The 25,414-nt window shown below is 39.7% G+C and overlaps 2 protein-coding genes across 3 annotated transcripts; both read right to left on the reverse strand.

The window, feature by feature from the left end:
- Window positions 1-1,019: 1,019 nt before the first annotated feature.
- Window positions 1,020-4,612, reverse strand: fem1a (fem-1 homolog a). The gene has a single exon (XM_029454005.1). It carries the CDS (start codon window positions 4,409-4,411, stop codon window positions 2,558-2,560), a length of 1,854 nt encoding a protein of 617 aa, XP_029309865.1. The 5' UTR covers window positions 4,412-4,612; the 3' UTR covers window positions 1,020-2,557.
- A 4,631-nt stretch (window positions 4,613-9,243) lies between these two features.
- On the reverse strand, window positions 9,244-12,785 carry LOC115022685 (C2 calcium-dependent domain-containing protein 4C-like). Of its 2 annotated transcripts, none has more exons than XM_029453756.1 (3): window positions 12,670-12,785; window positions 10,580-11,355; window positions 9,244-10,429 (listed from the first exon to the last, which is right to left on the reverse strand). In XM_029453756.1, exons 2-3 carry the CDS (start codon window positions 11,321-11,323, stop codon window positions 9,887-9,889), a joined length of 1,287 nt encoding a protein of 428 aa, XP_029309616.1. In that variant the 5' UTR covers window positions 11,324-11,355; window positions 12,670-12,785; the 3' UTR covers window positions 9,244-9,886. The 2 variants fall into 2 exon arrangements, with proteins under 2 accessions (XP_029309616.1, XP_029309615.1); XM_029453755.1 differs by lacking the exon at window positions 12,670-12,785 and adding an exon at window positions 11,936-12,124.
- Between the last annotated feature and the right edge of the window lie 12,629 nt (window positions 12,786-25,414).

Below are 25,414 nucleotides of genomic sequence, written 5' to 3' on the forward strand. Positions count from 1 at the left end.
TAGCTGTCTTTAACGTCTTGATAACATCGGTCAGGCTTCCAATGTCAACCTTCTAATTTACATCTGACGATTTCCACAATCATCAGGTGCCCTTTCCAGAAAGGTCAGAGGTCAGGTCAGCTATAGGAGAGCTCTCAGATGTATGATCTTGTTGAGCAGGGTAGATACATGTCACGGGGACTTGAACGCCTCTTTACCAGCTGCCGTTTCTCTAATCACTATGCTAACATGACACCTGTCACATGTACAGTCACAGTAGCACATCATTAATATTTTAGTTTCAGCTAACTTTCCAGAAATCCTGATTCATAAAATAAATGAACTCATATTGTATGTTTCCTGTCAGAATAATGCCTTCTCTGTCGTCTGTGTGCTGCCTCTGCCAGTCTCCCTGTGACCTGCCTGACTGTATAGCGTTACAGTATTCCCATTTCCAGAGTTTAAGCAAGGGCGAAAGATCCCTAAAATTAGCAGGGTAAGTGCACTGTCTCTATCGCTGCCCTGCAGCAGTGACGTTAATTGCACTCTATTTATACTGTAAGAGTGCAGGACTCAGAAAGATCAAGTTTCTGTTATGCTTTATTTCCGTGCCCCTCAAGTTTATGTGAGCAGAGCAGAGGAAAGCCCATGTTTGTTATAAAGAGCTGAATTAAGTGGGCAATCAGTATTTTTTAATGGTCGGTTAATGTAACACATTATATGAACTCTATAATACCTTTAAATTAGCTACTTTTATAGACTTGGCTGCTCTGATGGGGTGGTATGGTTTTTATGTTCGGCTACTGCGGCCATTTCAATCCATCCAAATATATATAATGATGCTCTTAATGCAAATCCTGCCATTGTGAACAACAGCAGTTAAGCTGAAGAATTTGTGACAAACCCGAGGCACAGAAAGAGAGATTCATTTTCAATGTTCAGATATGTAATGCTTGGTTTTCCATGAAAGATTTCCCACATGTATAGTAAAGACAAAGCTAAACTGAGTTCGCCCGCAACACGCTAACACACAGATTACGTTGTGGTACTGAATTTTATTCAAGTAGCTCCAACACACTTTTGTTCTTGAGTTATCATCAGTTAAACGAATCAGCTGAGAAAGAGAAAGGCATCATCAGTTCATAGCCTGAATGTAAGTTGTCCATTTAGGATTTAGAGCCTCTCAGTGTGCATTCAACTTGGTGGTGCTTAGCACAGACGGACAGATAAAACATTCATGATAAAACAATATCAACAAAAGAGACACAATTAAAAACAGGACTAAGATGCAGGAATGGCCGGTTCCATTTCTGTGAACTGCATCTGAGGTTAAAGGGAAAATTCACTCCAAAAGCAGAATTGACACATGATCTCAGACAGTTAACCTGTGGCTTTTCCCCCAATTAGATACACACAAGAGGGCTTAAGCTCCGTTATCTTCACACTGTCCTAGTTCTGATGCTGCTTCTTTGACCGAGCAATTTGAATATCTTTGGTGACGTTGACTTTACCCACAAGTAGAGGGATGTAGGCACACTTAAACTGTAGTTTGAAATTGTTCATTCAGACATAGGCAGACGTTTTAAGAAAACATTCGTGGTTCATAAATTAAGAAGATACCATTTCATTGTCAAAGAGGCAGCCCCAGGTTTGAGAGATCATCATGTTAAGATAAACATGTAACATTCAAGGATAATCCTGTGTAAAATCTGTTTATGTAGTGAATTTTTTTTTTTGCTTGAAAGAACGTTGGCTTTGATTGAAATATCACAAACTGCATAGGTAACAAATGTGTGAACCGGGGAGTGTAAGCAAATCAATGGTACCAGCTCTTTTTTCATGCTTAACTCCAGTTCCAGATCTTGAGGTTATTACTTCTGCTCATAAATAATTAGGAGGATAAGTTTGTTGCTTCTTCATGTTGCCACCAGTTTACAGTCTGTAACAGAACATAGCTCCATGGCTGACATTTGGCACAGGAAATTCAAACACCTTCCCACATTAAAGAAAAACAACAGATGGTTTATGTGAATAAGAAGAAGCAGCAAGCAAGTTTGGGTGGTGGAGTTTGTCAAAACACTTCCTTCCTGAATGAATTTGCAAAACAACAAATGGGCTACCATATTCACTCTTCATCTTCATGCATGTTATCTGGCTAGTTTGATCAGATGCAGTAATACTAAAACCCATCTTTCATACAATCTAGCCACCACACACAAGCACCATCATACTGTAAGTCTCCTTTTTACAGGACAAAAAGAGGGAAAATGCATTAAAGCCTATACCAAGTTGAAGTTTCACCCAGCTTTAAATGGCAGTAGAAACCAACAATCACTGTGGAAGTCTACGTGACTTGACGTTAGAATGAAGCGATAACTGACCAGATTTCAGCCAGAGATTTAAGCCCAGAGGCTGGATGTTTATTGCTATGGTTTTGTCTGACACAAGGTTGGTGGGGCCAGGAGCGAAGCAGAGGCTAAAAGGAGACAGAGATGAGGAGAGGGAAGTTTGTGGCAGGTCATAGTGGACAACAGGAAGAGTAGTGCAGAGGTGCCTCATCAGGGGACAGTAGTGCAAGTCAGTGCAGTTCAATGAAAGCCTCCATCTCCTCAGAGATGAGTCCCCTGTAGGGCAGTCTGTGCTTTTCAATTGCACGCGCCGCCAGGCACTGAAGGGTGACGTAGTTCAGTGGGTAGAGGGCTGGGTGCCCGCTGCTCTGCTCATCCAGCAGCTCGTAGGCCGTCTTCCTCTGTGCATTTGTAGCGTCAAAGTGAGCCCCAGCCTTCATAAGTAGCGCCATAATCTCCGGACAACCGTTGGTAGCAGCGATGTGCAGAGGCGTGTTGTTTTCACTGTCACGTGAATCCACGTCTGCGCCACACTCTAGGAGCAGCGCTGCCACCGCCTGGGAGGGGAAGCGGCCGACAGGGTAGCGGCCCACAGACGTGGTCTCCTTGTCTACAGCCATGTGCAAAGGAGTAAAGCCGCTTCGACCTCGAGGGTTCAGCTTTAGCAGGCGATACACTGTGTGCTTCTTCTGATGCTCCTGCTCTGGGCTGCACTCCAGCTTCTCCAGCAGAAAGATGAGGTGCAGGATGATGGAGAGAGCTTTGGTGAACTGAGGAGCCTCCGGTGGGTTGTCCCTCTGCGCCACAGCTCTCTCTACCTCCCTCACACTTTTCCCCAGTACAGTCATCAGATCGTGGAAGGTAACGCGTGTCGACAGGGTGCCTTTGGCCCGGTCTTGAAGAACAAAAGAGAAAAGCTCTGCAAAGGACAGGAAACTGGAGGCCGTCATGGGACTGAGAGGGTCCAGGTTACTCTGCTGCATGTCTAAAGCATATTTCCACAGGCTGATGCAGCGTTCAAAGTTGCCCGAGTCAGCATACACAGCTCCCCTGTAGCGGATGTAATAAGAGGTGTCTGGGTGGGATGGCCCAAGGATACGCTCTCGAACTAACAAAGCCTGCATCCTCATTTCATCAGGGTCTGTAATCAAAGCTTCCAGTTCCTCTGCAGTGCTCACCTCCTGTGCACAGCCATAGGCAGGGATAGGAGGGCCAGGGAGAGGCTTGGCCAGGGATCCAGCTTTGTCCACTGGTTGCCTCAGCTCCATGGCCCTTCTCCAGTACCTCATCGCCCCCAAGAGATCCCGCTTTTTGTCCACAAAGGTAGCCCCAAGGAGTTCAAGTGCATCAATGCGTTCCTCTCTGGAGGTACGAGGCTGATGGGCAAGATATTCAACAATGTTGGTGTGACCTGTTACACTTGCAGCGAGGAGTGGGGTCATTCCGTATCCGTCTCTCTCCATGCGAGCGTTACACTTTAGCAGCATCTTCATGATGTCCAGACTACCCGACTCCGCACAGTCGTGGAGGGCGGTGTTTCCTTTTACACTCTTGCGGTTGACATCGGCACCGCGGTCCAGGAGGAACTTCGCTATCTCTTTGTGGCCCTTGTAACAGGAGATCATGAGACAGGTGTGGCCGTGGCGGTTGGCTACCTCCATGTCGGCTCTGTGCTCCACCAGGTAGCGGACAATCTCCAGGTGACCGTCAAAGCAGGCAGCTCGGAGCGGCGTTGAGTTAGTTAGTGTTGCGTTGTTCACTGAGGCACCGTGTTTCAGTAGCGTCTTCACCACTGGGAGGTGACCGGCTGCCGAAGCTGCCCACAGCGGCGGAGCCCCCTCGATGGTCTCGCCGTCAAAGTTGACCGCCCCCCCGAGTTCAACATTTGCTTTACAGTGTTCGAGTAGGTAGTCTACAACCTCCAAATGTCCGTATCGAGAGGCTATTAACAGAGGAGTGCCTCCTTGTGTTTTCTCCTCGGCTAAAGCCTCCAGCTCCTCAGGAGTTTTGTTGCTCAGCAACTTCTGGATAAGTTTCAGCTTACCATCTCTGGCCGCGTTGAAAACCGCCGTCGGTATATCCATTTTACAGGCTCTGTGCTGCCGCGCAGGGCACCAACCCCATAACCACACGTTTGTGGAAAAACTGGCGAGTCCGGTTTTAAATAGCAGAGAGCAGGAATCTTAGTTTGGACTCGGTTTCTAGCTCACATCTTTCTGCCATTTTGAGGGTGCTGTCAAGATGGCGTTTGTGTTGTTTGACAGGTCTATGTTTACGATTGTGGTGAGGCATTGTGGGTGACGTAGTTTTGATGGAATTCCTACTTCCATGTGCAAAAAGGCGTTTTTCCTTTTACAGAACTGCATTTCCCATGATGCATGTGACTTGAATGACCTACCGGCTGACGGGTTCGTTTGTTATGGTTGTTCAGATGGACAGAGAGAGCCAGCTGATGCCCGGCTCACAAACCTAATACACCCTCAGAAAGTAGTTTAGGGGGTACATTGATTATCATCATTATGGAAACTTAAAAACTGTGTGTTACTCGACAAAAATAGACAGAGAGGAGGATTCCTATGCGGCATTCATTCAGTTCTAAAATAATGTGTGATTAAAAACACCTACTTTGTTTTTTTTACATTATATTTAAAAATTATGATATATAGAATATATATATATATATATATATATATTATATATATGTCTCTCGTATGTATCTATATTAGATATATATACGTATATATATATACTACTTAGAGAGAGAGTATAACGTATTAATCATATAAATCATAGATATTATATAATATAATATATATTTAATAATTATATATATATATATCGTATATATCTATCTCTCTCATCTCTTATCCGTCTCGTCTCTCTATATCTCTCTCTCCCTATCTCTCATCATCTATCTCTCTCTATATCTCCGCTATATCTCTTATCTATATACTACGTGCTCTTTAGCATCTCCGTCTCTCTATGATTCTCTCTCCCTCCTCTCTGTTTCTATAGATAGAGAATCTATAGAGAGGAGAGAGAGATATATATGTAATATAGATAGATATAGATAGAGGAAGATAGATTATAGATAGAGAGGACGGATATAGATATTATAGATAGAGGGGAGAGAGAGATAGAGAGAGAGAGAGAGAGAGAGAGGGAGGAGAGAGAGGAGAGACAGGAGGGAGGGAGGGATGGAGGGAGTATTAGATAATAATATATATATATATATACTGACGATATTATAGTTATATATTTATGATAATATAATATATATAGATAGATATATATATATATATAATAATATAGTATATATAGTATAGATTATAGATAGTATATATATTATATAGTATATATATATATATATATATATAGAGATATATAGTATATAGTATATATAATATATATATAATATATACGTATTATATATATATATACGTATATTATACGTATATATATATATATATTTATATATATATTATATAACGTATATATACGTATATATATTATTATATATATATATATATATATACGTATCTAATATATACTATACGTATATATATATGTCTATACTATATATATTGTATATATATATGTATATACGTATATATATATATGTATTACTATATATATTACGATATATGTATAGTATATATGTATATATTCTATATATATATATATGTATATATGTATATAAGTATATAATATATGTCGTAATATATATATATGTATATAACGATATATATATATATATATATATATATATATATATACATGTATAACTGTATATACGTTAATATGTATATACGTATATATATGTAATACGGTTATTATATATATGTTATATACGTATATATCTATTATATATATATATATAAACGTAAAGATATAATAATATGTATATATAAAAGATTATATAGGAAAAAAAGATATATGTATATATATGATATATATGTATATATATGATATAAGTAAATAAGATAATAGATATGATGAGATATATAGAGAAGAATATAGATATATAAGTATATATATATATGGATATACGTAATAGATTTATGTAATATAGATAGATATATATATATATATATATATATACGTATATATATAATATATATATGTATATATATATACTATATATAGTATATGTATATATATATATATATATAATATATAAGATATATATATATATATATATATATTAAAGTATATATATATATATTATATAAGTATATATATAATATATTTATATATAATATATATATATATGTATATATATAGTATGTATATATAAGTATTATATTATATATATATATAAGTATGTATATATATATATATATAAGTATGTGTGTAGATATATATATATAAGTATATATATATATATAAGTAGGTATCTATATAGATATATATATACATATAAGGTATATATATATATATATATATATATATATATATATATATATATATATATATAATATATATATATATATATATATACATATAAGTATATATATTTTATATATATATATATTGCTGGACACACTGTAAACCTGACATAAAGAGTTGAAGACCAGGATGTCTCACACAAAACAAAGGTGTTCCTTTCAGTGATATTCCTCCATGATGACATAGGCAGACACCTATATGTATGCTCATTTTACAATGTACCCTTTATTCTGAAATTACTTGAAAATAATGTTTTTGGAATGCATTTAGCAACAAACCCTATACCTATAAATATTATTTCAGCTCATCAGTTTAAGTCTCGAGTCTAAATTCTACAGGCAGGAAAGCTAAAATAACCAACACAGTCAGATGACACTGAGGCCTCATCATCTGCAAATAATCTGCTCCCAACAGCATCAGGCTTCTGCAGTCATGTCACAATAATAGAGTAGTGAATAACAAGGAGGCTGTACCATACTCCACCATTAAAACATTACTGTTAATATTGTTTTGTACTGTTCTGTAAATGTAGGAAAGACAGCACAGCCTTTTGGTGATTTTTTTCTAGTGGATTGTTTTTGCAACTAGGGAAATAATTAGTTGTCCTTCATGGTGATGTGCTATTCCACTAGCACCCATATAACTGTCAAATATTTAGAACCCTATATGCTATTAAAAAGGAGGAAAAGATTCATAGATCAAATAAACATCAATACATATATGTGGAATTAAGATGAAAACATATATGACTGATCTGAACGTCTTGAGGAGATCACATTAATCTATTCTCCTATTCAAAGCCAGTGGCCAGAGTATTGACTGTAATATTGACTTGCATGATGCTGGGCTCTACATTCAGTACATGATACCTCTGCTTGCCAAGAGCATCACAAAGATCAGGAAGGCAGTCATTTTTAGTTCTCTCTAAAACTAAAAGATGGAAACTAAAATCATCTTTGAACAAATTTACAATTTATATAATGTTCTCTTTATATAATATACAGTATTTATTCTTAATACTAATTAAAACGTTGATAGATTAAGAGAATGTAACCGTGGTCATGTACAAAGGAAATTCAGGACACATCAAACTACAGAAGAAAATATTACTATTCCAGCAGCAAGAATGTGTGATATAATCTTTTCACCGCATGCTGTTCTTTGTCAACAATGTCTTGACATTTGGAAGTGCCTGGGTAGCATCTGAAACTTAACTTTAGCAAAGTATCCATCACCTCTGTCTTCTGAAATGATGCACACCCTAACCCACCAACCGTTATCATCTTTTGATGATAAAATTAACTAGATTCCGATTTGTGAACGGGAATACGTGAACATGTTCCAGCTGAGCCCTGACAAACAGAACAGACAAAAACATTTCATATGAAATTAACCAAAAATGTTTGGGAAGAAAAATTTGTTTTCACATAAGATCTCATTAGTGAGATGCTAATTCTTCCGGGGAATTTAATATCAGTGGGGGGAAAAGTGGTGATTATGACTCGGTGGATTTTTTTGCTTAATTCAGAGATTAGATTAGAGATTAGATTAGAGATTAGATTCATTAGACAAGCAATGTTCAATAACTTCATGTTTGCTTTCAAGATGAATGTGTCCTACATGGGTGCTTGCTGTGACTAATTTCAATACTTTATAGGCAAATTGTGTTGTCTGCAGATCACTCTCATAAACCTGAGAGTGTTTACACCTTTTAATAAAATGTATTTTTCTCTCCTTTTCAGAGTCATAGGAGTGTCTGTTTGCAGCGTATATGGACAGAAGGCAGGAGACACCCCGGGCAGTTTACCAGTCATTCATTTAAAAGTTGCCAAGAATGCTTTTGATTCTTTAAATGTAATACTTATATTGTATTGTGAGGTGTCATTCTGATGTTTCACCATTAGAGGAGGCATAAGATCCACACTTGCTCATGCTTATGCTCTTTATTTCTCAGTGAGACCACCTCTGCATTCCTGACAGATGTATTAGTGTGGACCATAGGGTATGTTTTGTATTTCTCCTCCCTCAGCACAAATGCATTTCCATTTATCCCCCAAAGTATTGAACATATAAATCAAGATAGAGCATAACTGTACAGATGAATTATATACAGAGCTGGAAAGTGCGTGCCAACTTTTTGTTTCAGGCGGCACGATTCTACCTCCTGCAATCCTTTATAATTATTTAAACCTTACTGGAGGAGTGCCTGAATAGCAAACATCAGCTAAATTAAACAGGGAGTTTGAATACACAGAGAGACAATATTGCGTGCAGAGATCTAGGATTAAAAGCCTCACAAATGACACCCAGCCTGTGTCTGTCTCAGAGGATGCAGCCTCATACTTATTTGCAGAATGGAAAGGATAGGGGAGCAAAGGAGGCTTAATAATATATTCCTCTGGCTTTCTCTTGATCCTGTGGAATTTTTTTAGAGAACACAATCACTGAGACAAAGCTGCAGGGCAAAGACATATCAGTGAGAGTTTAGTGTTTTTATTCATATGTTCAAAAGCATGTCACATAACAACAGTCATAATAACATTACACCTACAACTACAACTACAAAACTACCAACTGCCAAAATCTAATTTCCAAATATAAACTCTTTCAAGTACACAGAGGCGTTAAATGATTAGTTTCCACAGGAACGTGCAAAACCCACATGTAATATTACTACATGATTACAAAAACTACAGCTCCAACCTTAACAAGATCATCCCTGCATCACAGCTGATATGATATTGAGCCACATGAGAGAAGACAACACTACAACACAAGAGAAATACACAAACAAGGACAACAGCTCCACTTTTTTTACATTACTAATACACTGGTACGCATGTAAATCATGGTGCTTGATATTTGGACAGAAAAACGTTAATGATGGCTACTTGATAAATTGGGACTTTCAATTCTTTTGAGTTTTCAGTTTTTTTCGTCCATTGATGTACATACCACAGTGTGCAAGCTACCACTCCCTTATCATCAGCAGCTTTTCACCTGCCCAGTATTTATCAGATCTGTTCAGTGGGATAAAAAGGAAGCCAGAGAAGAAAGGGCCCTCAATATTTTGAGTTGCTTGTTTTCACCAAAGTCTTGACAGGGGCTCCCTAGAGGCCTGAGAGTAGCTCACTGAGCAGCACCTCCCTTTCTCCTAGAAGCACGTCTCTCCTCAGACTGGTTCCTTTGTTCACTACCTTTATCTTCATGGCCAGACTCTTTACTTGTGCCTGGGGCAGTGAGTCAAAAAAAAAGTCCTCATTGAATACTGGATTCCTGCTATTCTTGATGATGGTGCTCCTCTGTTTCTGCTGCTTTCCAGGGTTCAGGTAGAGTGCTACACAGCAGTTGATGCTTTTAAGGTCCGTCTGCCTGTCATAGAGGGCTTCGGCTGTGAGCACGCGCACCCTCAGCCGAGCTGCCTCTGGCTCGTAGTGAGTGCTCAGCCTCAGTGTCCCCCCCTTGTGGAGGTTGATTGTGTGCTCGCGGTCTGACGCTGCGCCCCTTGAGCCACTGCTTTTATGCCCACGGAAAGCGGGAGATTGAGTGCAGCGCATGCGGCGGCGCTGCATGTTGGGGCTGTTGTCTGCTGAGCTGCAGTCATCAGTGGAGAGAGAACTGTGACGCGCCAGAGTGCGCTTGGCACGAGACACCTTGAGGGAGAGACACAAAAGCAACTGGTAAACATACAGAAAGAAGTCTCATGGTGAATGAAACAAGGAAAAAAACACTTTTGTAACACATTAAAAGCTTTTTCGCAGCCATTCCTTATACACACTTACACATACAGTAACAGTCATCACCTTGGCTTGTGTCTCCTGGGTAATGGAGCGTAGGAGAGAGGCAGAGCGGGACAGGAGAGGGGAGGTAAAGGGGGACGACTCTGCTGAGGAGCAGGTGTCGCTCTCTCCACCGCTGAAATAGCGGTAGGGGTTGGGGTCAGATGGGGCCAGGAGAGTCCCCCCTTGGGAGCGCCTCTGGGTGTTCGGGGAGGTGAGGGGGGTGCCTGGGTCGCTGTGGAACAGGCTCTCCTTGCGGCGGGTGTGAGGAGACTCCACCAGGGTGGAGAAGCCATATGAAGTCTGAGCTTTGGGGACATACGGCAGAGACATTGCAGTCTGTGACTGGGGGTCAGCATTTGTGTTGACACTGGGCCTGTCAACAGATCCGGCACCCGGCTCATCTGCACTCTCTATTTGGATGATGTGACGGTTGGCTGACCTCTGGAGATTGCGTGCGTCTCCTCCCAGGCGAGGAAAGAGGCGAGGGCTGCAGGGGTTGTTGCTGCTCCGAGCTCTGGGGCTCTGGCTGCAGATGGCATGGTCAGACACAGAGGGTCGTAATTTGGAGCAGTGTTTAGGCTCCGGGGTAAGAGACTCCTCTGGAGGGCAGCAAATAAGTTTGGGGGGGATGAAGAAGTCAGGGATCTTTTCTGGAGTGAGGACGTTGGTATAAACAGAGATGGGAATGGCCTCTATTGTCTGCGGGGACTTAGATTTGGTCCCACTGCTCTCCACAGAGCTACGGAGCTTCTCCAGTAGCCACATGCCCACTCAGACGCCTCCACTCACAGTTAACTCTGTGATAACAGAAAAGTGATGCATGAAGAGGAAAAAAGCACATCAGACGATAACAGACCGACAAAATAACAGAGAAATACACTTTTGTTTTAAGGTTTTAAAAATATTATTCCCCACTTCAACCTTAGACTAAATCTGTTTATTTACACCTCAGTAGAACACTATATATTGAACCGTGCAGCAATTCAGTAAAGGATATTAATGACGAGTTAGCATTTAAGTTGCAAACAATTCTTTAACAATTTAGACATTAAAGGAGTATCTAAACTAATCTAATCTGAGAGCACATGTCGAAATGTGAAATCAATGCGCAAACATAGTGAACAAAATAAGTAGTGTCTAAACTATTTACACAAGCACTGTTGAGATTTGTATCATCTCAAACACATTCAGTTTTTTGTAAGACATCTAATTATTTCTTTCTTTTAATTTAATATCACTTTAAATTGTTGGAATGTCAATTGCTCAATTAAATCCTTAAATTAAATGAGCAAAGGCTAATATGAATAACTGTTTTTCCCTCAAACAAAGGCACATTAACATCCTTAGCGTTTCACATCTAACATGAGATATACCAACCTGTTGGCTGTATAACTCTTCCTTCGAAAATATGTACCGCCAGCTGCGCTGCTCTCCAAGCACTCCGCGCGTAAAATGTATTTTCCCGATTGGTCCGAAACGCTTGCCAGCGGGAAGAGGCTTCTATATCAAGCACTCACGCTTTATATGACCGGGGTCTCTGACTTCTGAGCCAATGAGATGGTTGTGAAAGCTTCCCATGATATTTACCATCAAACTATTCACTGCGCAGGCACGGGATACAAACTCATTTAAAGCCTGTTGTTTCATCCCCCACAAAGCAAATTATGTTTTTCATATCTCACGCCTCATTGATTTTTAAAGAGAGCTTCACAGTGATTTCATTTGGCGTTCACGTGAGAACTATGCTCCCCTATTGTTATTTCCAGATGGTGCAAACAGATAGACACCTCCATTTGATTTCCTGGTGCAAACTGATGATGATGTGGAGGACAATATGCTGCGTTCACGTCCACCATCAACTCATTATCCAATTAAAGAGGAAGAGAAAGCTTTAGTCTTTACACTAGATGATTTTGTACAGGGGATGGACAACATAAATTAAACACACCACAAAGAAACTGCAGGAATTTACATCACAATCACAAAGAAAATAACTATATTAAGTAGAAATATTATTATCTTCTTGACTGTGGTGCATTGCCCTCAGCTCTCCCAAATGAGCCTATAAATCATTACAGCTTGTCATAACTGGAACAAAGAAAAGAGCTCACATCATGCCTGTTGTGATTGTAAAGTCCCCACACTTGCTTCCAGTTAGTTCTGGGATAGTTTCTTAAACTCCCAGTGTTTGTCCATGAATCTTGTCAGAGACGTGCCACTGACTTTGATATAGTGCCAGGATATGTCCATCATTGAGCCGTCACATCCACAGACTCTCAGCTGCTTGCTGTATCCAAAAACTTGGTCAGCGACCTGCGGAGAAGCTGACGTCTGTAGTTTTGGACCCAATAGTGGAACAGACTCCCTGTTCATCTGAAGACAGCAGCATCAAATGAGGTCTTATCTATAATGTGCCATTTTCGAGCTGAAACAGCTAGTCAATTAATCGATTAGTTGATTTACACAAAGTTAATAGTTTGATAACGGTTTAACAGTTTATCATTTTGCAATTGTTCAAATGAAAATCATAGCAATTCCAGATTCCAGATTCTTAAAGATTATTTTGCTTTTGCACTACCATTTCCCCTTTTTGACTGTGTGTATATATAACTTTTTGGTTCTCTGCATTGCAACACTTTCCATTAACCTCCCATATTCACTATCTAAGCAATACATAAACATGTAGTTGTAAGCAGATACAGTGTAAAGTAAAAAGTAACAGTAAAGAGCAAAGTGTTACAGATAATTTAAAGTCGTTTGTCCTGATATTCATCACTTTGAGCTGCATCTCTTGTGTGAAAGAAGACCTAACACTATTGTCACTATTTATTATTAATTTCAGTAGCAGCCCAAATATGCCTGGGTTGCAGCTTTGATCACAAAAGCTGTAAAATGACATAACGTGGTAACGGGGGAAGACTAAAGAATTATGATAACACACTGAAAAACGTGATATTTTCCTAAAAACATTAGTTCCATTCATTTTAATGCAATGTCAGCTCAGAAAGCTGCACAATGTTGTATAAGGACATAAAACCTGAGCAAAATAAAAAGTAATATGGATCGGTGAATTGTCTTTGTTTTCCGTCTGGACCTGTTTCTGTTGAGAAAGCCAAAGAGCGTGTTCAACCCACAGTGTCTTTTACCAGGTGTTAAACGTGGAGGTGGATCTGTCATGGTATGAGCAGCCATCTCGTAGGAGTCATTTGGACCATTTTACATGACCCGTTGTGCCGTGCTGGAAATACTGTCCCTTCATGATATATTTCAAGTGGACAATCCCCCACACCCTGCTGCATTACTCACATTTGTATTATATGTTTTCATTATTTTGTGGCAGAAATACGCTGTCCACACATTACTGTAGCCTATATGAAAGGATCATTAAAACGCTGTTGATTATTTTAACACATGGATTGGATACTTTCTGTTTGGGTCTAAACTCTCATATTGGTTTATTTACATATTTTATTTTTGCCTTGCATTTAGAGTCTGCTTGGCTGGTAGCACTCAAGCTTTTTGTGAATGTCTGCAACCCTCCTGCCTATAAAAGCATATGTCGTAGAGATTTTATGTCATTACTTGTTTACTTTTACGTCATTGCTTTTTACTTGGTCTTGAAAAAGTAATCTATTTTACATTATTGTTCCCTTTTATTTATTTCCCCTTCAGTTAAATGTTTTCCTCCCATCTTCAGCACAGTAACAAGCAATCTTTCACCTTATTTAATCAGGTTAGTTTTACTGTTGTGTTTTTCAAGAACGCCACATTCACATCTGGAACATCTTCCCAGTACAACTGCAGACTGATTTGTTAAAGAAGGAACATATATACATGGTATATAGGGATATACTGTATATAATCCCTTGAAAGATAACCAGCTAGGCATTTAGTTCGTTTCAACTATCTAAAAAAAACACCTAACATGTATCTAAAGAATTGAGAAGGGTGTGGCCTCACAAACAGGAGAAGTGGACTAAATCTGTAAAAAAGCCAATTGAGTTTGAGTGGCTCAAATGCAGGTGTGTGAATCTGGAAGACAAATACTCAAGAAGACATTAAACTGCAATTGATGTCAATGATGTCTCTAGAAAGACCTACAAAAAGGATCAAAAATACTTATTCAAATTAGATCCATTCTTGCTATTCCTCCCAAAACAGATGGTGGTCCATTATAGATTAGTAATGAGCCATTAGGTTAGTGCATCAGGGGTATGATTCATCCACTGGTCTTGCCAGCCATTTAGACATTGGACCTGTCAACTATTCACTGATTCCATAGACAAATGCTTACCCTGTTTGCCCCTCATCCAACTCTGCTAATTAACTGCAATAAAAAAATGCATTGATTAAAATGAAGTTATACATTTATAACACTGTTATGTTTTAGAAAATCCTGACAATATGCCCCGGAGAGTGATTCATGAAGTTACTGTGTGCATGTAATCAGATTTATATCAACTACAACCATAAAAGCATTACTATAGTGTTGTAATAACTTGTAATATTATGAACAATAATATTATCTAAAAGAAACAAATGTGGACTGTATAATTCTCCCTAATAAATTAATAATAATAGTAATAATTAAACACACACACACAGGGGAAATGTGACTGATAGCTTTTATTGGACCAAGGCTGGTTTGCTTCTGGTTATAATGAGGACTTTCACACTTCACATCTGATTCTGAGTCCACAGTACTCACAGTAACTACCTATACTGACACACAAAGCCATGCACGTCACTGCAACTGATCATCAGCTGATCCAATTATCACCTATCATGAACAAAATGTGGGAGAAGCCGTCATTCTTCTCTGCAGTTCCTGAATCTGAGAGGAATTAAAGTTGTTCTGGAGTCAAAGGGTGTCCACTGGTGTGTTGATATCATGAACTGTTATGAGGTGTTAGGTTGATTTAATGCATTGTGTTTGTCATGTCTCATAACATGTCTTCCACGTGGGAGATTCAAGTAGAAATATGTGAGTTACTTGACACACTGTGAGTGTTTGAGCAGTGTTGCTATAAGCTCTGATCCGTTCGACATCTAAAAATAATCATTGCCTCAATAAACAGCTCTGTGGCTGTACTATTTTAAAGTGACGTTCAATATTTTTTAATTTCAATATGCTCACCTAGAATCGCTCTGTAACCCTAATCCTGACATTACTGCAGAAACACTTTTATTTTCTTGGTTATCATTTTAGAACTAAGGTAGTCTATAAACAGGACACAGGGTACAATAGGGTGTGTTTACCACTGGATGTTCTTTGGCTGCTTTGGTAATGGCCTTATAGGCAAACATTGATCCCACATCCCAGGGAAATAGCAGCTCTGTGCTTTCACTTGAGCTCATTTCTTTTGCACAGTATGTGCCAGAAGTGTAATGGGAGTGAAAGAACCTATTGATTTTGGTACTCATTACTTCCATAGCCAGTATCGGGGGGTTGAATCTTTCTCTGAGAAACTGAAAACTTAAATGTCAAATGAAATGTTGCAGGGATTACTGCGACTACATTACTATGCTTTATGAGCTACATTAAATACACTTTCCATATAATTAGTTTGTTCCAGAACAATTGAACAATTGATCCAAATAATCCAAATGCGTTGAGAGGATCAGATTGAGTTTGTAAACAATCCCAAAACTTCCCTTTGCTGTAGAACAATATTCAGCACATGTTTTTCAAAGTGTAGAATATCCTGATGGATTTTACTTTACTCTGAATACTGTATATCCAGACTGAAGACAGAATTTAATCATGCTTTAACTATGAGCTATTTCATGCAGTTTGACTCATACTTGACTATGGATGCCTACATTACAATGTGTCAAACTTTAACAATATAACCTTAACAACTCCGGCTTTACTGCAGCAGTGTTACGGTACAACTTTAGTGAACCTGCTAGATACCAGAGGTGGACCATGCCATTGTTTTGCAGGTCACTAGTAAGTCTCAAGTCTTTGCACTCAAGTCCCAAGTCAAGAAAAGCAAGTCCCGAGTCAAATCCCAAGTCCTGAACTTTGAGTTTTGATTTCTAAACGAGTCATAATGCGCTCTTCACCAATTTATACCAGCGCATTTCTCATACTGCAAATAGTTTTTTGTTGACCACCGTGCAGTTTCTTTAGCCCATACAAACTGAATTATCTTTTGGAACATTTTTCCAACTGGCGCTCAATAACCTAAAGTTAGTTCTTCATGGTTCTCTCTCCTGCAACATGATAGGATACTGTCGTATTGATCTGCAGAATAAGGCGTGGACTTGCTGGGAATGTTTGCTGGGATTCTGGAAATTACGGGAAATTAATTGTGTAAAACTTTTTAAATAACATACTTTTTATTCTTCTGGCTTGGGGAAAGGTATTAAGTATTTTCAAGTTTTTTCAGCTCAGTTTTGTCAAATCGAGTCTAAAGTCATCAAATGTGTGACCTTTGGTAGAAACATGTAACATATATTGATGTTGTATTTCTAAATGAACATCAACGTGTAATTATTCTTTCTTTGTTTCTGCTAATATCACTTGCTGCACATGTGGAGGATCCTGATTGTAAAAACCTTGTACATGTCTCAGTGAGCAGAGAATACACACTGTGTAATAACAGTGTGTTGGTTGGCACCAGGCTCATTCTGCTGCCGCACTGATATCCTCTTTATGGCTCGGAGACAACCGACCCATCTGGTTAGGGGCCGCCAGGCACCAAGGTAAACAAACAAAAAGCACACACAACTAACTAGAGAGTGAATCCTGTGTTGCTCACTGCGGTCTTCAGAGTTATGATGATAAATGTGTTTGAGGATTATCATATATACAGACTAAAAGACCAGAAGCCATGTCTACAGAGCATAAGTAAACTCAACAAACAGAGACAGATGGAGAGGGGGTAAAGATGAAGAAGATGGAGTATGTACAAAGTGAGGAGTGGACCTGTACCATCTGTAAAACAGTTGCATATAGGAGACGGGAACATGAACATTAGAAATAAACAAAAAGCAGTCATTTAATTGTATGTGTCACTGAGCACAGCTAACACATAAAGCAGATGTTTTCTACTCAGTTAAAATCATTAAAATCCTCTGAAGGCGCAGCTTGCGGCAACTGCTTCCTTTCCTCGTTTAAATGAAATTGCTCTTTGCCCATAAAGTGTAAAACGGAATTGACAAAACCTATTTGAAACACAAATTCTGAGCGTTTAAAGGTTATTTAAGATTTAACACAAACTGTAACTTACACAAACTTTGGACACATTCAATACATTTACCTGGCATGTCTGCAGACCTTCACTGAAAATGATAAAGATGAACAATAGATGAAGATATGTGAGGAAACAAATTCCAAATCCACAGAAGTAGCAGGACAAACATCCCTTAAAAAGGTTCAAAATTGTTTTCAATGCCAAATGTAGTGTATGTATTTATTATTGTTTTGCACCTGGGAAAATGATCTACAGTATGTGTCAACCCTAGTTATTAGTTGTTTCATTAGCTTAGAAAAATAATGTAAAGCTTTCAGTTTAGAGCAGGAGTGTACATGCTGCGAACACATACAGCTTCCCCTTTCCAGTACACTCATCCTCATCCACAGTCACGACGGTCTTCCCTAAACACAAAGTAAGCACAGCTAAAACGGATAAGCTCTCCTTTCACTAATTCTTATTAAAATCATTCAGTCACAACAGACTAAACCTGCTCACAAACATACATTAAACTCTTCCACTGTGCAGGACCAGCCAGTATGCCTTTACCACACATCTCTATTTATACAATACTATATGCCAACAGTTTCTATGAGATCACTCATATGGAGCAATTACATATGCCACACGCTGAATGACATTCTAGAGGTTGTGTGTAAGGGATCTGTGATATTTTATCCGTCACACAAGAGAACTACTTCCACCAGTAAAACTACTGATGCTCTCATGTGTGTTAGTGCATGTTCCAAGTTGAAATGTGACGAAGTATAATGCACATTGTTCAATATGGTCTACAATAAACTTATTATCAACTGAAAATGTCAATGAAGTACATTCAGTAAAATATTTATTCAACACATTTTTCCTTTTTTCCTCTGAAAATGCATGCCAAACTTGCCGTGTGGCTAGACGTGGTAATTTTGTATATCCTGAAACAAATAAATCTAATCTAAGTCTAATGTCTGTAAAATGTCGTTGTAATGTATGCAAGTAGCTTTCAACCTTCTCACATAGGGAACCTTTGATAATGTAGAAGCTTTCTACATTTATTGCTGAATATTGCATACATCATTGTAACGGTATGATCAAGACGCAAGGGAGGTGGGACTCAATTGCGCGACACAGAAGCAGATAAATGTTGAATGGAAATAGTCTTTACTGAAAACTTTGCAGTTGCTATGTTACACGCAAAGACAGTTGATCATACAAAGTATCAAGGGGTAATCCAGGAGCAGAGTCGGGTCACAGAAACAGGTTTGGTACACGGGCAGATACTCAGCGTAACAGCACAACAGACAAGGATCAGGCAAGGGCAGAATCGAGTCACGGAAAAACAAGGTTGAGGAAGCCGGGGAATTAAACGCTTGGGAAACAGCAAACAGGAAGACGGGACTGGCAACGAGAGACAAACGAAACAGACTATATATACACACACCAAGAAGTGAGAGGGAACAAGACACAGGTGAGGACACTAACGAACAGATTGGGAACACCTGGGGGTAGGAAGTAGAAACAACAGAGAACAGGTAATTAACAAAATAAAACAGGGGGTACTATTAGGTCCTCCCCCAGAAACTGCTCGGTTCACCAGTGCCCTCTTTACTGGTGAGCCTTGGCTTTTACTGGACATCTTTAAACAAAATGTCCAAAGTCAGAGCAATAGATGCAGCGACCCTCTCTCATCCCGTGCTGTCTCTCCGCTTGAGACAGTCTGGTGCGGCCCAACTGCATCTCCTCGTCTGGTGAGGTTACTGTCGCCGAATAAGGTGGTCTCAGAATCCGAGAATACCCCGGACCTTGGGCGAAAGTGTGACCGGAATCACCCCGTCCCTCGAATCTGTGAGCTGCGACCGTCGATAGTCCTCGTTCCCGTTCTCTCTCCCGGAATCGGTTGTCGATTCGGATGCACTGGGCAATAAGAGAGTCCAGACCTGTGGGCAATTCCAATGGTGCTAGCTCATCCTTGATACGATCCGAGAGTCCACTCCTGAATACGTCGAATAACGCCGGCTCATTCCATCCACTGTCGGCCGCCAATGTCCGGAATTCCACAGCATAGTCCGAAGTCAGCCGGTTCCCCTGTCGAATACTGGTGAGTGCACGGGCTGCCTCTCGACCCGGAGCCGTGTGGTCGAAGATCTTCCTTAGAGTCTCTGTGAAGGCTCCTAGGGATTGACAAATTGGTGCCTCCCTGGCCCATTCATCACATACGCCACCTTGGAACCCTCTGTTGGAAAAGAAGCAGCTTGTAATTCAAAATGTAAATAACATTGGGTTAAGAACGTTCTGCAATTCTCCAAATCTCCGGAGAAGCGTTCGGGTCTGGAGAGACGAATCATTGGCTAGGGAGTAGCCGTGGTGACGGGAGAGATGACCGCAGCCCCTTGACAGGTAGCGGCCTGCCCCCGCGGCCTGGCCATCGCAGAACATAGTGACTGGACGCTTGTCCCCAGCTGTTGGAACTACTTGGCCAGCTGGTCCACTTGACCACCTACGTTGCTCTGGAATGCCGTCTGATTGTCTGTCAGAGACCTCACTCCCACGCACAGTGATGATAGCTGCTCATCCAGATTGTGGAGGCGAATGCCTTGAGCACCGAGCGCCGTCTTAACCTTCTCTGAGTCGGCTGAGTCCATGTCTTGGGCCAGTTCGTACTGTAACGGTACGATCAAGACAGAAGGGAGGTGGGACAGAGAGAACAACAAAGAACAGATAATTAACAAAATAAAACAGGAAGTACAAACACAACACAAAATATCTAACGAACAGGCCGAGACCTAATAATCATCTTGTGCATCTGATTTTAGATACCGGCTGTAATGTCTCATCATTGAAAAAAATGACAATTTCATAATAGCAGAAATTATTTATGAACTTTCCACAAAAGAGGATCATTGTGTCATCTAACTGGGTCCAAAACATTAAGTTTCGGATGGTGACATATTATTTCTTAGGGGTATGTTTGCGTTTATGGACAGCTAGAAGTAGAAGAGTGACAGGATTTAAGGCTGGAGAGAGGAGAGAAGACATGTAACAGGTTGATCCATGATCGGTGCCCTTACCCCTTGGCAAACAAAGTGCCTCAGCTTGTGAAATAGGGTTCAAAGAAGGTATACAATAACAGTTAATGGTTGTACTTTGCAGTTCAAATTATATTTCTATTGGTTATATATTTTGTAGTTTAGGTCGAGAAACATTACCAGTAATACGGACAGCCTTTAAGTCATTCCATGTCACCTGTTTTACTCAACAATCGATTTAATCCCCTCCGTTGTCTTATAATGCACTTTTTAAATGTCAAATACATTTTATATTTTATTTGTGCTGCTTTTCATCTTTGCATCTTTCAGTTGCTTGGCTACTTCTGATCTACTCCGCCTGCATTTATACTCGTGTGTGTGTATGTTTTGTGAGTGCGTTCTCTCCATCCCTTGTCACTGCGTGGCATTTTGACAAGTGGGTGACAGTCAAATCTGTCAACAACGGCAGCATGATGAATCCTTACACAATATGCTGGCAATGAACAGTGTCTCTCCGCCAGACAGCGAGAAAAGAAGGGACAACCAAATGGTACACTGCATATTTTTGACAAGAAGATAAACACAACAGCCTGGGTTCATCCCCAATGCAAATAAATCGATGAAAGAATCATGGCAGACACTGATTGGCTCAGAGACAAGAGAAGCTTGATTAGTTCCTCGATTAACAGATGTCAATACTTCTCGAAACTATTGACTGATGTCTCCTCTATTCTCTCTCCCTGGAGTCTTACTATCTCTCTAACAAAAAGACAAGGCAAGTCTATTTAGTAATAAGATTTGTGACACAGAGTTTAGTTATGACAGCATAGCGTTTGGGAAAGATGGTAGCAGTAAATATGTCTGGCTAGCTTAGCCTACTCCTTAGCCGAGCTCACTAAGTGTTAGACTCCACGACGCACATCATTATCTACATTGGTTTGTGTGTAACACATTATACATGTAGCTCATTCACTGTAGTAATGCTGTGTGGAAGTCAGTGTTGAAAGAACTAACTACAGGGACACTCCCCCTGGAGCAGCTCAGGGGTACAATGGTGGCAGCCTTGGTATTGAACTCACAACCATCTGGTGTTGTATTTGGAAGCCGAACCACTAGGCCATCACCACCATAACTTTAATTTAATGACTAACTTTTCGCAGCATTACATTACAGCAGTACAAGAACACTTCTGTTTCTGTAATTTAATGTCTTCTACATGAGTCATCAATTGGTGAGGATGCTAACCTTTACCTTTTACAGGCTTCTCATTTTATAACAAGTGAGTCGAAAACATTAAAAAGTCAGCCGGAGACAACGTTTTCAACCAATTAATGGATGTAGTGTTAGCTTAATTAGCATGCTAACTAGAGCTGATCATGTCTAGCACAGACACAAAAGTACTAATTTGGAGAAGCGAACCTTTCACAATTAACTACGATATGTGTTTCGTGCAGACGTAGCAACAGTACGTAAGGGGTTTGGTCAATTGATGAACTGTATCCTCACTACATGGAGACATAGTATTGAAAGAAGCAATTTAGTCTTTTCTGGAAAAAGCCTTCACATTAAAACCCTCTGAACCATCTCACATGCCGCGTCCAAACCCAGAGGATTCACCTTGTTACAGTGTGTGATGTAACGGTGAGAAATGTGACACCTGTCTTATTATGAGATAAGCTTGAAGATTCAGTAGAGGTGAAATGCTTTGGAGAACAATAATGTCAAGAAAATGCTACACATACATGACACATCTTAAATAAATGCCTGGCTTTGATTGTTAGGTTGTATTTCTGGCTTCTTGGCTTGTTGTGCGGGATGACTCGTTCACATTAAATTAGTTTGTTGTATATGAATCACCATTGCAGAAACATTATGACTTAAAAACAAGCCTGCACACTTGTGACCAGTATGGCCCCGCTACCTTGTTAACAGTCTTTCATATAAAACTCCAGTGTCCTTGCTGATGCCTTTCCCATTATGTTGCCCATTATATTTCTTGGCCCACCAAAAGGTGCTCACAATGGCATCCGTGTAGTGAGGGTGTTTGGAATGGAGGAGACAATAACAGGCTACATTTAGCAAGGGTTTATTTATATGAATAACACTCCCACAAACTACAGTTGTAGACTAACCAGCCTCCAGCCAGCTGGATACAGGTGCCAACAAACTTTAATGTGATTAGAATGCCATTGTGTTTTTGTTTAATATGAATAAACACATGTAATGAACTCTTTACAACAGTTTGAAAGCGTCTAAGAATGCTTGGACATTTAAGAGTGTGATTCAAACGACCTATTACGGTGTCATTCTTGTTGTTATGGAAATGATCAGTGTTATGAGCCAATAAAGGATGGACTTCAATGGTGACAGCCACCCACATAGCTCCCAGAGTACTAATCACAAAAACATACTTAATCAAATTCACATGATAATAATGCCTTCACGTACATAGAACATAATTAATAAGGGAAATAAAGACATTTAACCCAAGATAAAGGGTGGGAGACTCTTTCTATAGCTGTTGCTAAAGCAACAAGGAAATGTCATGTCCATAAACAGCCTACTGAACTGAAACTGAGGGAGGAAGAGAGGAAGATCACATTTACATCCATCAAATCTACTGTGTCTGTTCAAACCTGACATCTCCACCTAAGGGCTCTCCGTCAAAGAGCACCACCTGTCCACACTCGTCGTTTATTTTATGTCAACTGTGGACACTTACAGAGGTATTTCATTAGCAAACATTTCAAAGTCTGACAATACAGTGGAGATCTGTTTTAATGTATGTACTTGTTATTGTTCACTGTTATGAAACTCCCTGCCATACAATTATCCCTTCAATCAAAATATATTTATAGCATGGCAAATATATGCACCCTTATGTGGTTATACCTCATAGCCACAGGAGTGTGTAATTACTCACGGCGCTATGGGTCTAATAGCTTCCGCAGCAGTCCTCATTTCATTCTGAGCTAATCTGATGACGAGTCTTAGAAACATATTTCCCATTAAATCACAATAAAGGTACGAGGATAACAAATGTATTGGCTCACTGTGAACACTGAAATGGAGAACTGTGGTTCTGTGTGAACTTCAAATAATGGGCTTCGATGACAATGATGCAGCTCTTTCTCTTGCTATCTCAATGTGTCTGCATCTCGTGTGAAGAACACAGGCAAATATATCAAATATATCATGAACAAAAGGAAAGTTAGAAATCTTGTTCATCATCTGTTTTTTTTATCTGACATTGTGTGCACAGAAAAATCCCATTTATCACATTCTTACAGAAGATTTGAGCCGATGAAACACATTTATTTGCACATGTGCGCAACTTGTGTGGCGGTGAGGAGGGGGAACCATTACAGAGAACCTAATTTGCTAGAGGGAAGGAGAGGAAACACAGCAGGGTATAAACTGCAGAGCGATAAAGCAGGAAGGGGGAGTGAGAAGAAGAGATAGATGCAGAGGAAGAGATAAAAAAAAAAGACTAGGGGCAATAATAAGTGAAGCAAAAAAATAAATAGACGGACATGAAAGACAAAGGCCTCTTTTAAAAACAGCTGCACAGATCAGTTTTGCTGTGAGGCAGTAGGTGAACAGAGGTATCTTAGTGATATTGCTAATACACTACAGTAGAGGTGCAGTGCTGCGGTCACCAGCAACACATTACATGTCTTAATAGTGCTAAAATGACTTGAATCCTCACAAGTACATTTCCAACTGAGGCATTTTCGCCATTGTTTATCAGGCATGACTCATGTTCTCTTTTTAACTATTGGTACTGTATCTCTTCAGACGACAAAACCTTTGTGAGTGGTCATATTCATCTGTTCATTTTCTTAGGAAATAGATGCAGGCGCTTTCCCTTGAAGTCAATTTTCAAGAGCAAGCTGTAGCAGAGCTACTATTATGCTGTAGCTTGTTCCAGCCATTTTGGTGTCATTGTGTGAATGTGAGTACACTGATCTGTCAATCAAGGTGAGATCTATAACCAGCCCGCCTTCAGCCTTTCCGAAGGTAGTAATGAGAATGAAACGCAGCTCATTTGGCTTGTTCCATAATAGTGCAGTTACTGCTTGCTTGAAGTGTTGTCAAAAGCCTCCACAGGAACACAGATACGTTTTTACACTCAGTTAAAGCAGAACCTTTTTAGAACACTTTGATCAAATGTCAAAAAGGCATACATTTGACATTTTACTGTCCTGTCAGATTGCATAACAGCTGGAAATTGACAATGGACATTGTGAAATGTTCTCCAGAAATGCCATGCCTGTCGCTCAGGTACGAGCAGAGTGCCTCCAGAAGTACTTGATTTCTTCAAATTAAAATAGATCACTCAATATTTTTGTCACAACATACCCCACGATGAAGAAATCCTGTATTCAGCTTGTCACATTTGGTAATTAGAGGTTTTCTCATATTATTTGTAGCTTGTTTATCCAAACATACTTTTGAACACTTGTCAAAAATCTACACCTCCTCATAAATTATTCTGCGGAAAAAAGCTTATTCACTTTCTAGCTGAGCGCTAGATGAGGGATCGACACCATTCTCATGTCACTAACCATGGAGGTACAGAGCCAGGAGGTGATTAGCCTAGCTTAGCATAAAGAGTGGAAACAGCCAGCCTG

The sequence above is a fragment of the Cottoperca gobio genome, chromosome 17, assembly GCF_900634415.1.
Source record: "Cottoperca gobio chromosome 17, fCotGob3.1, whole genome shotgun sequence".
In the NCBI taxonomy this organism is placed as follows: domain Eukaryota; kingdom Metazoa; phylum Chordata; class Actinopteri; order Perciformes; family Bovichtidae; genus Cottoperca; species Cottoperca gobio.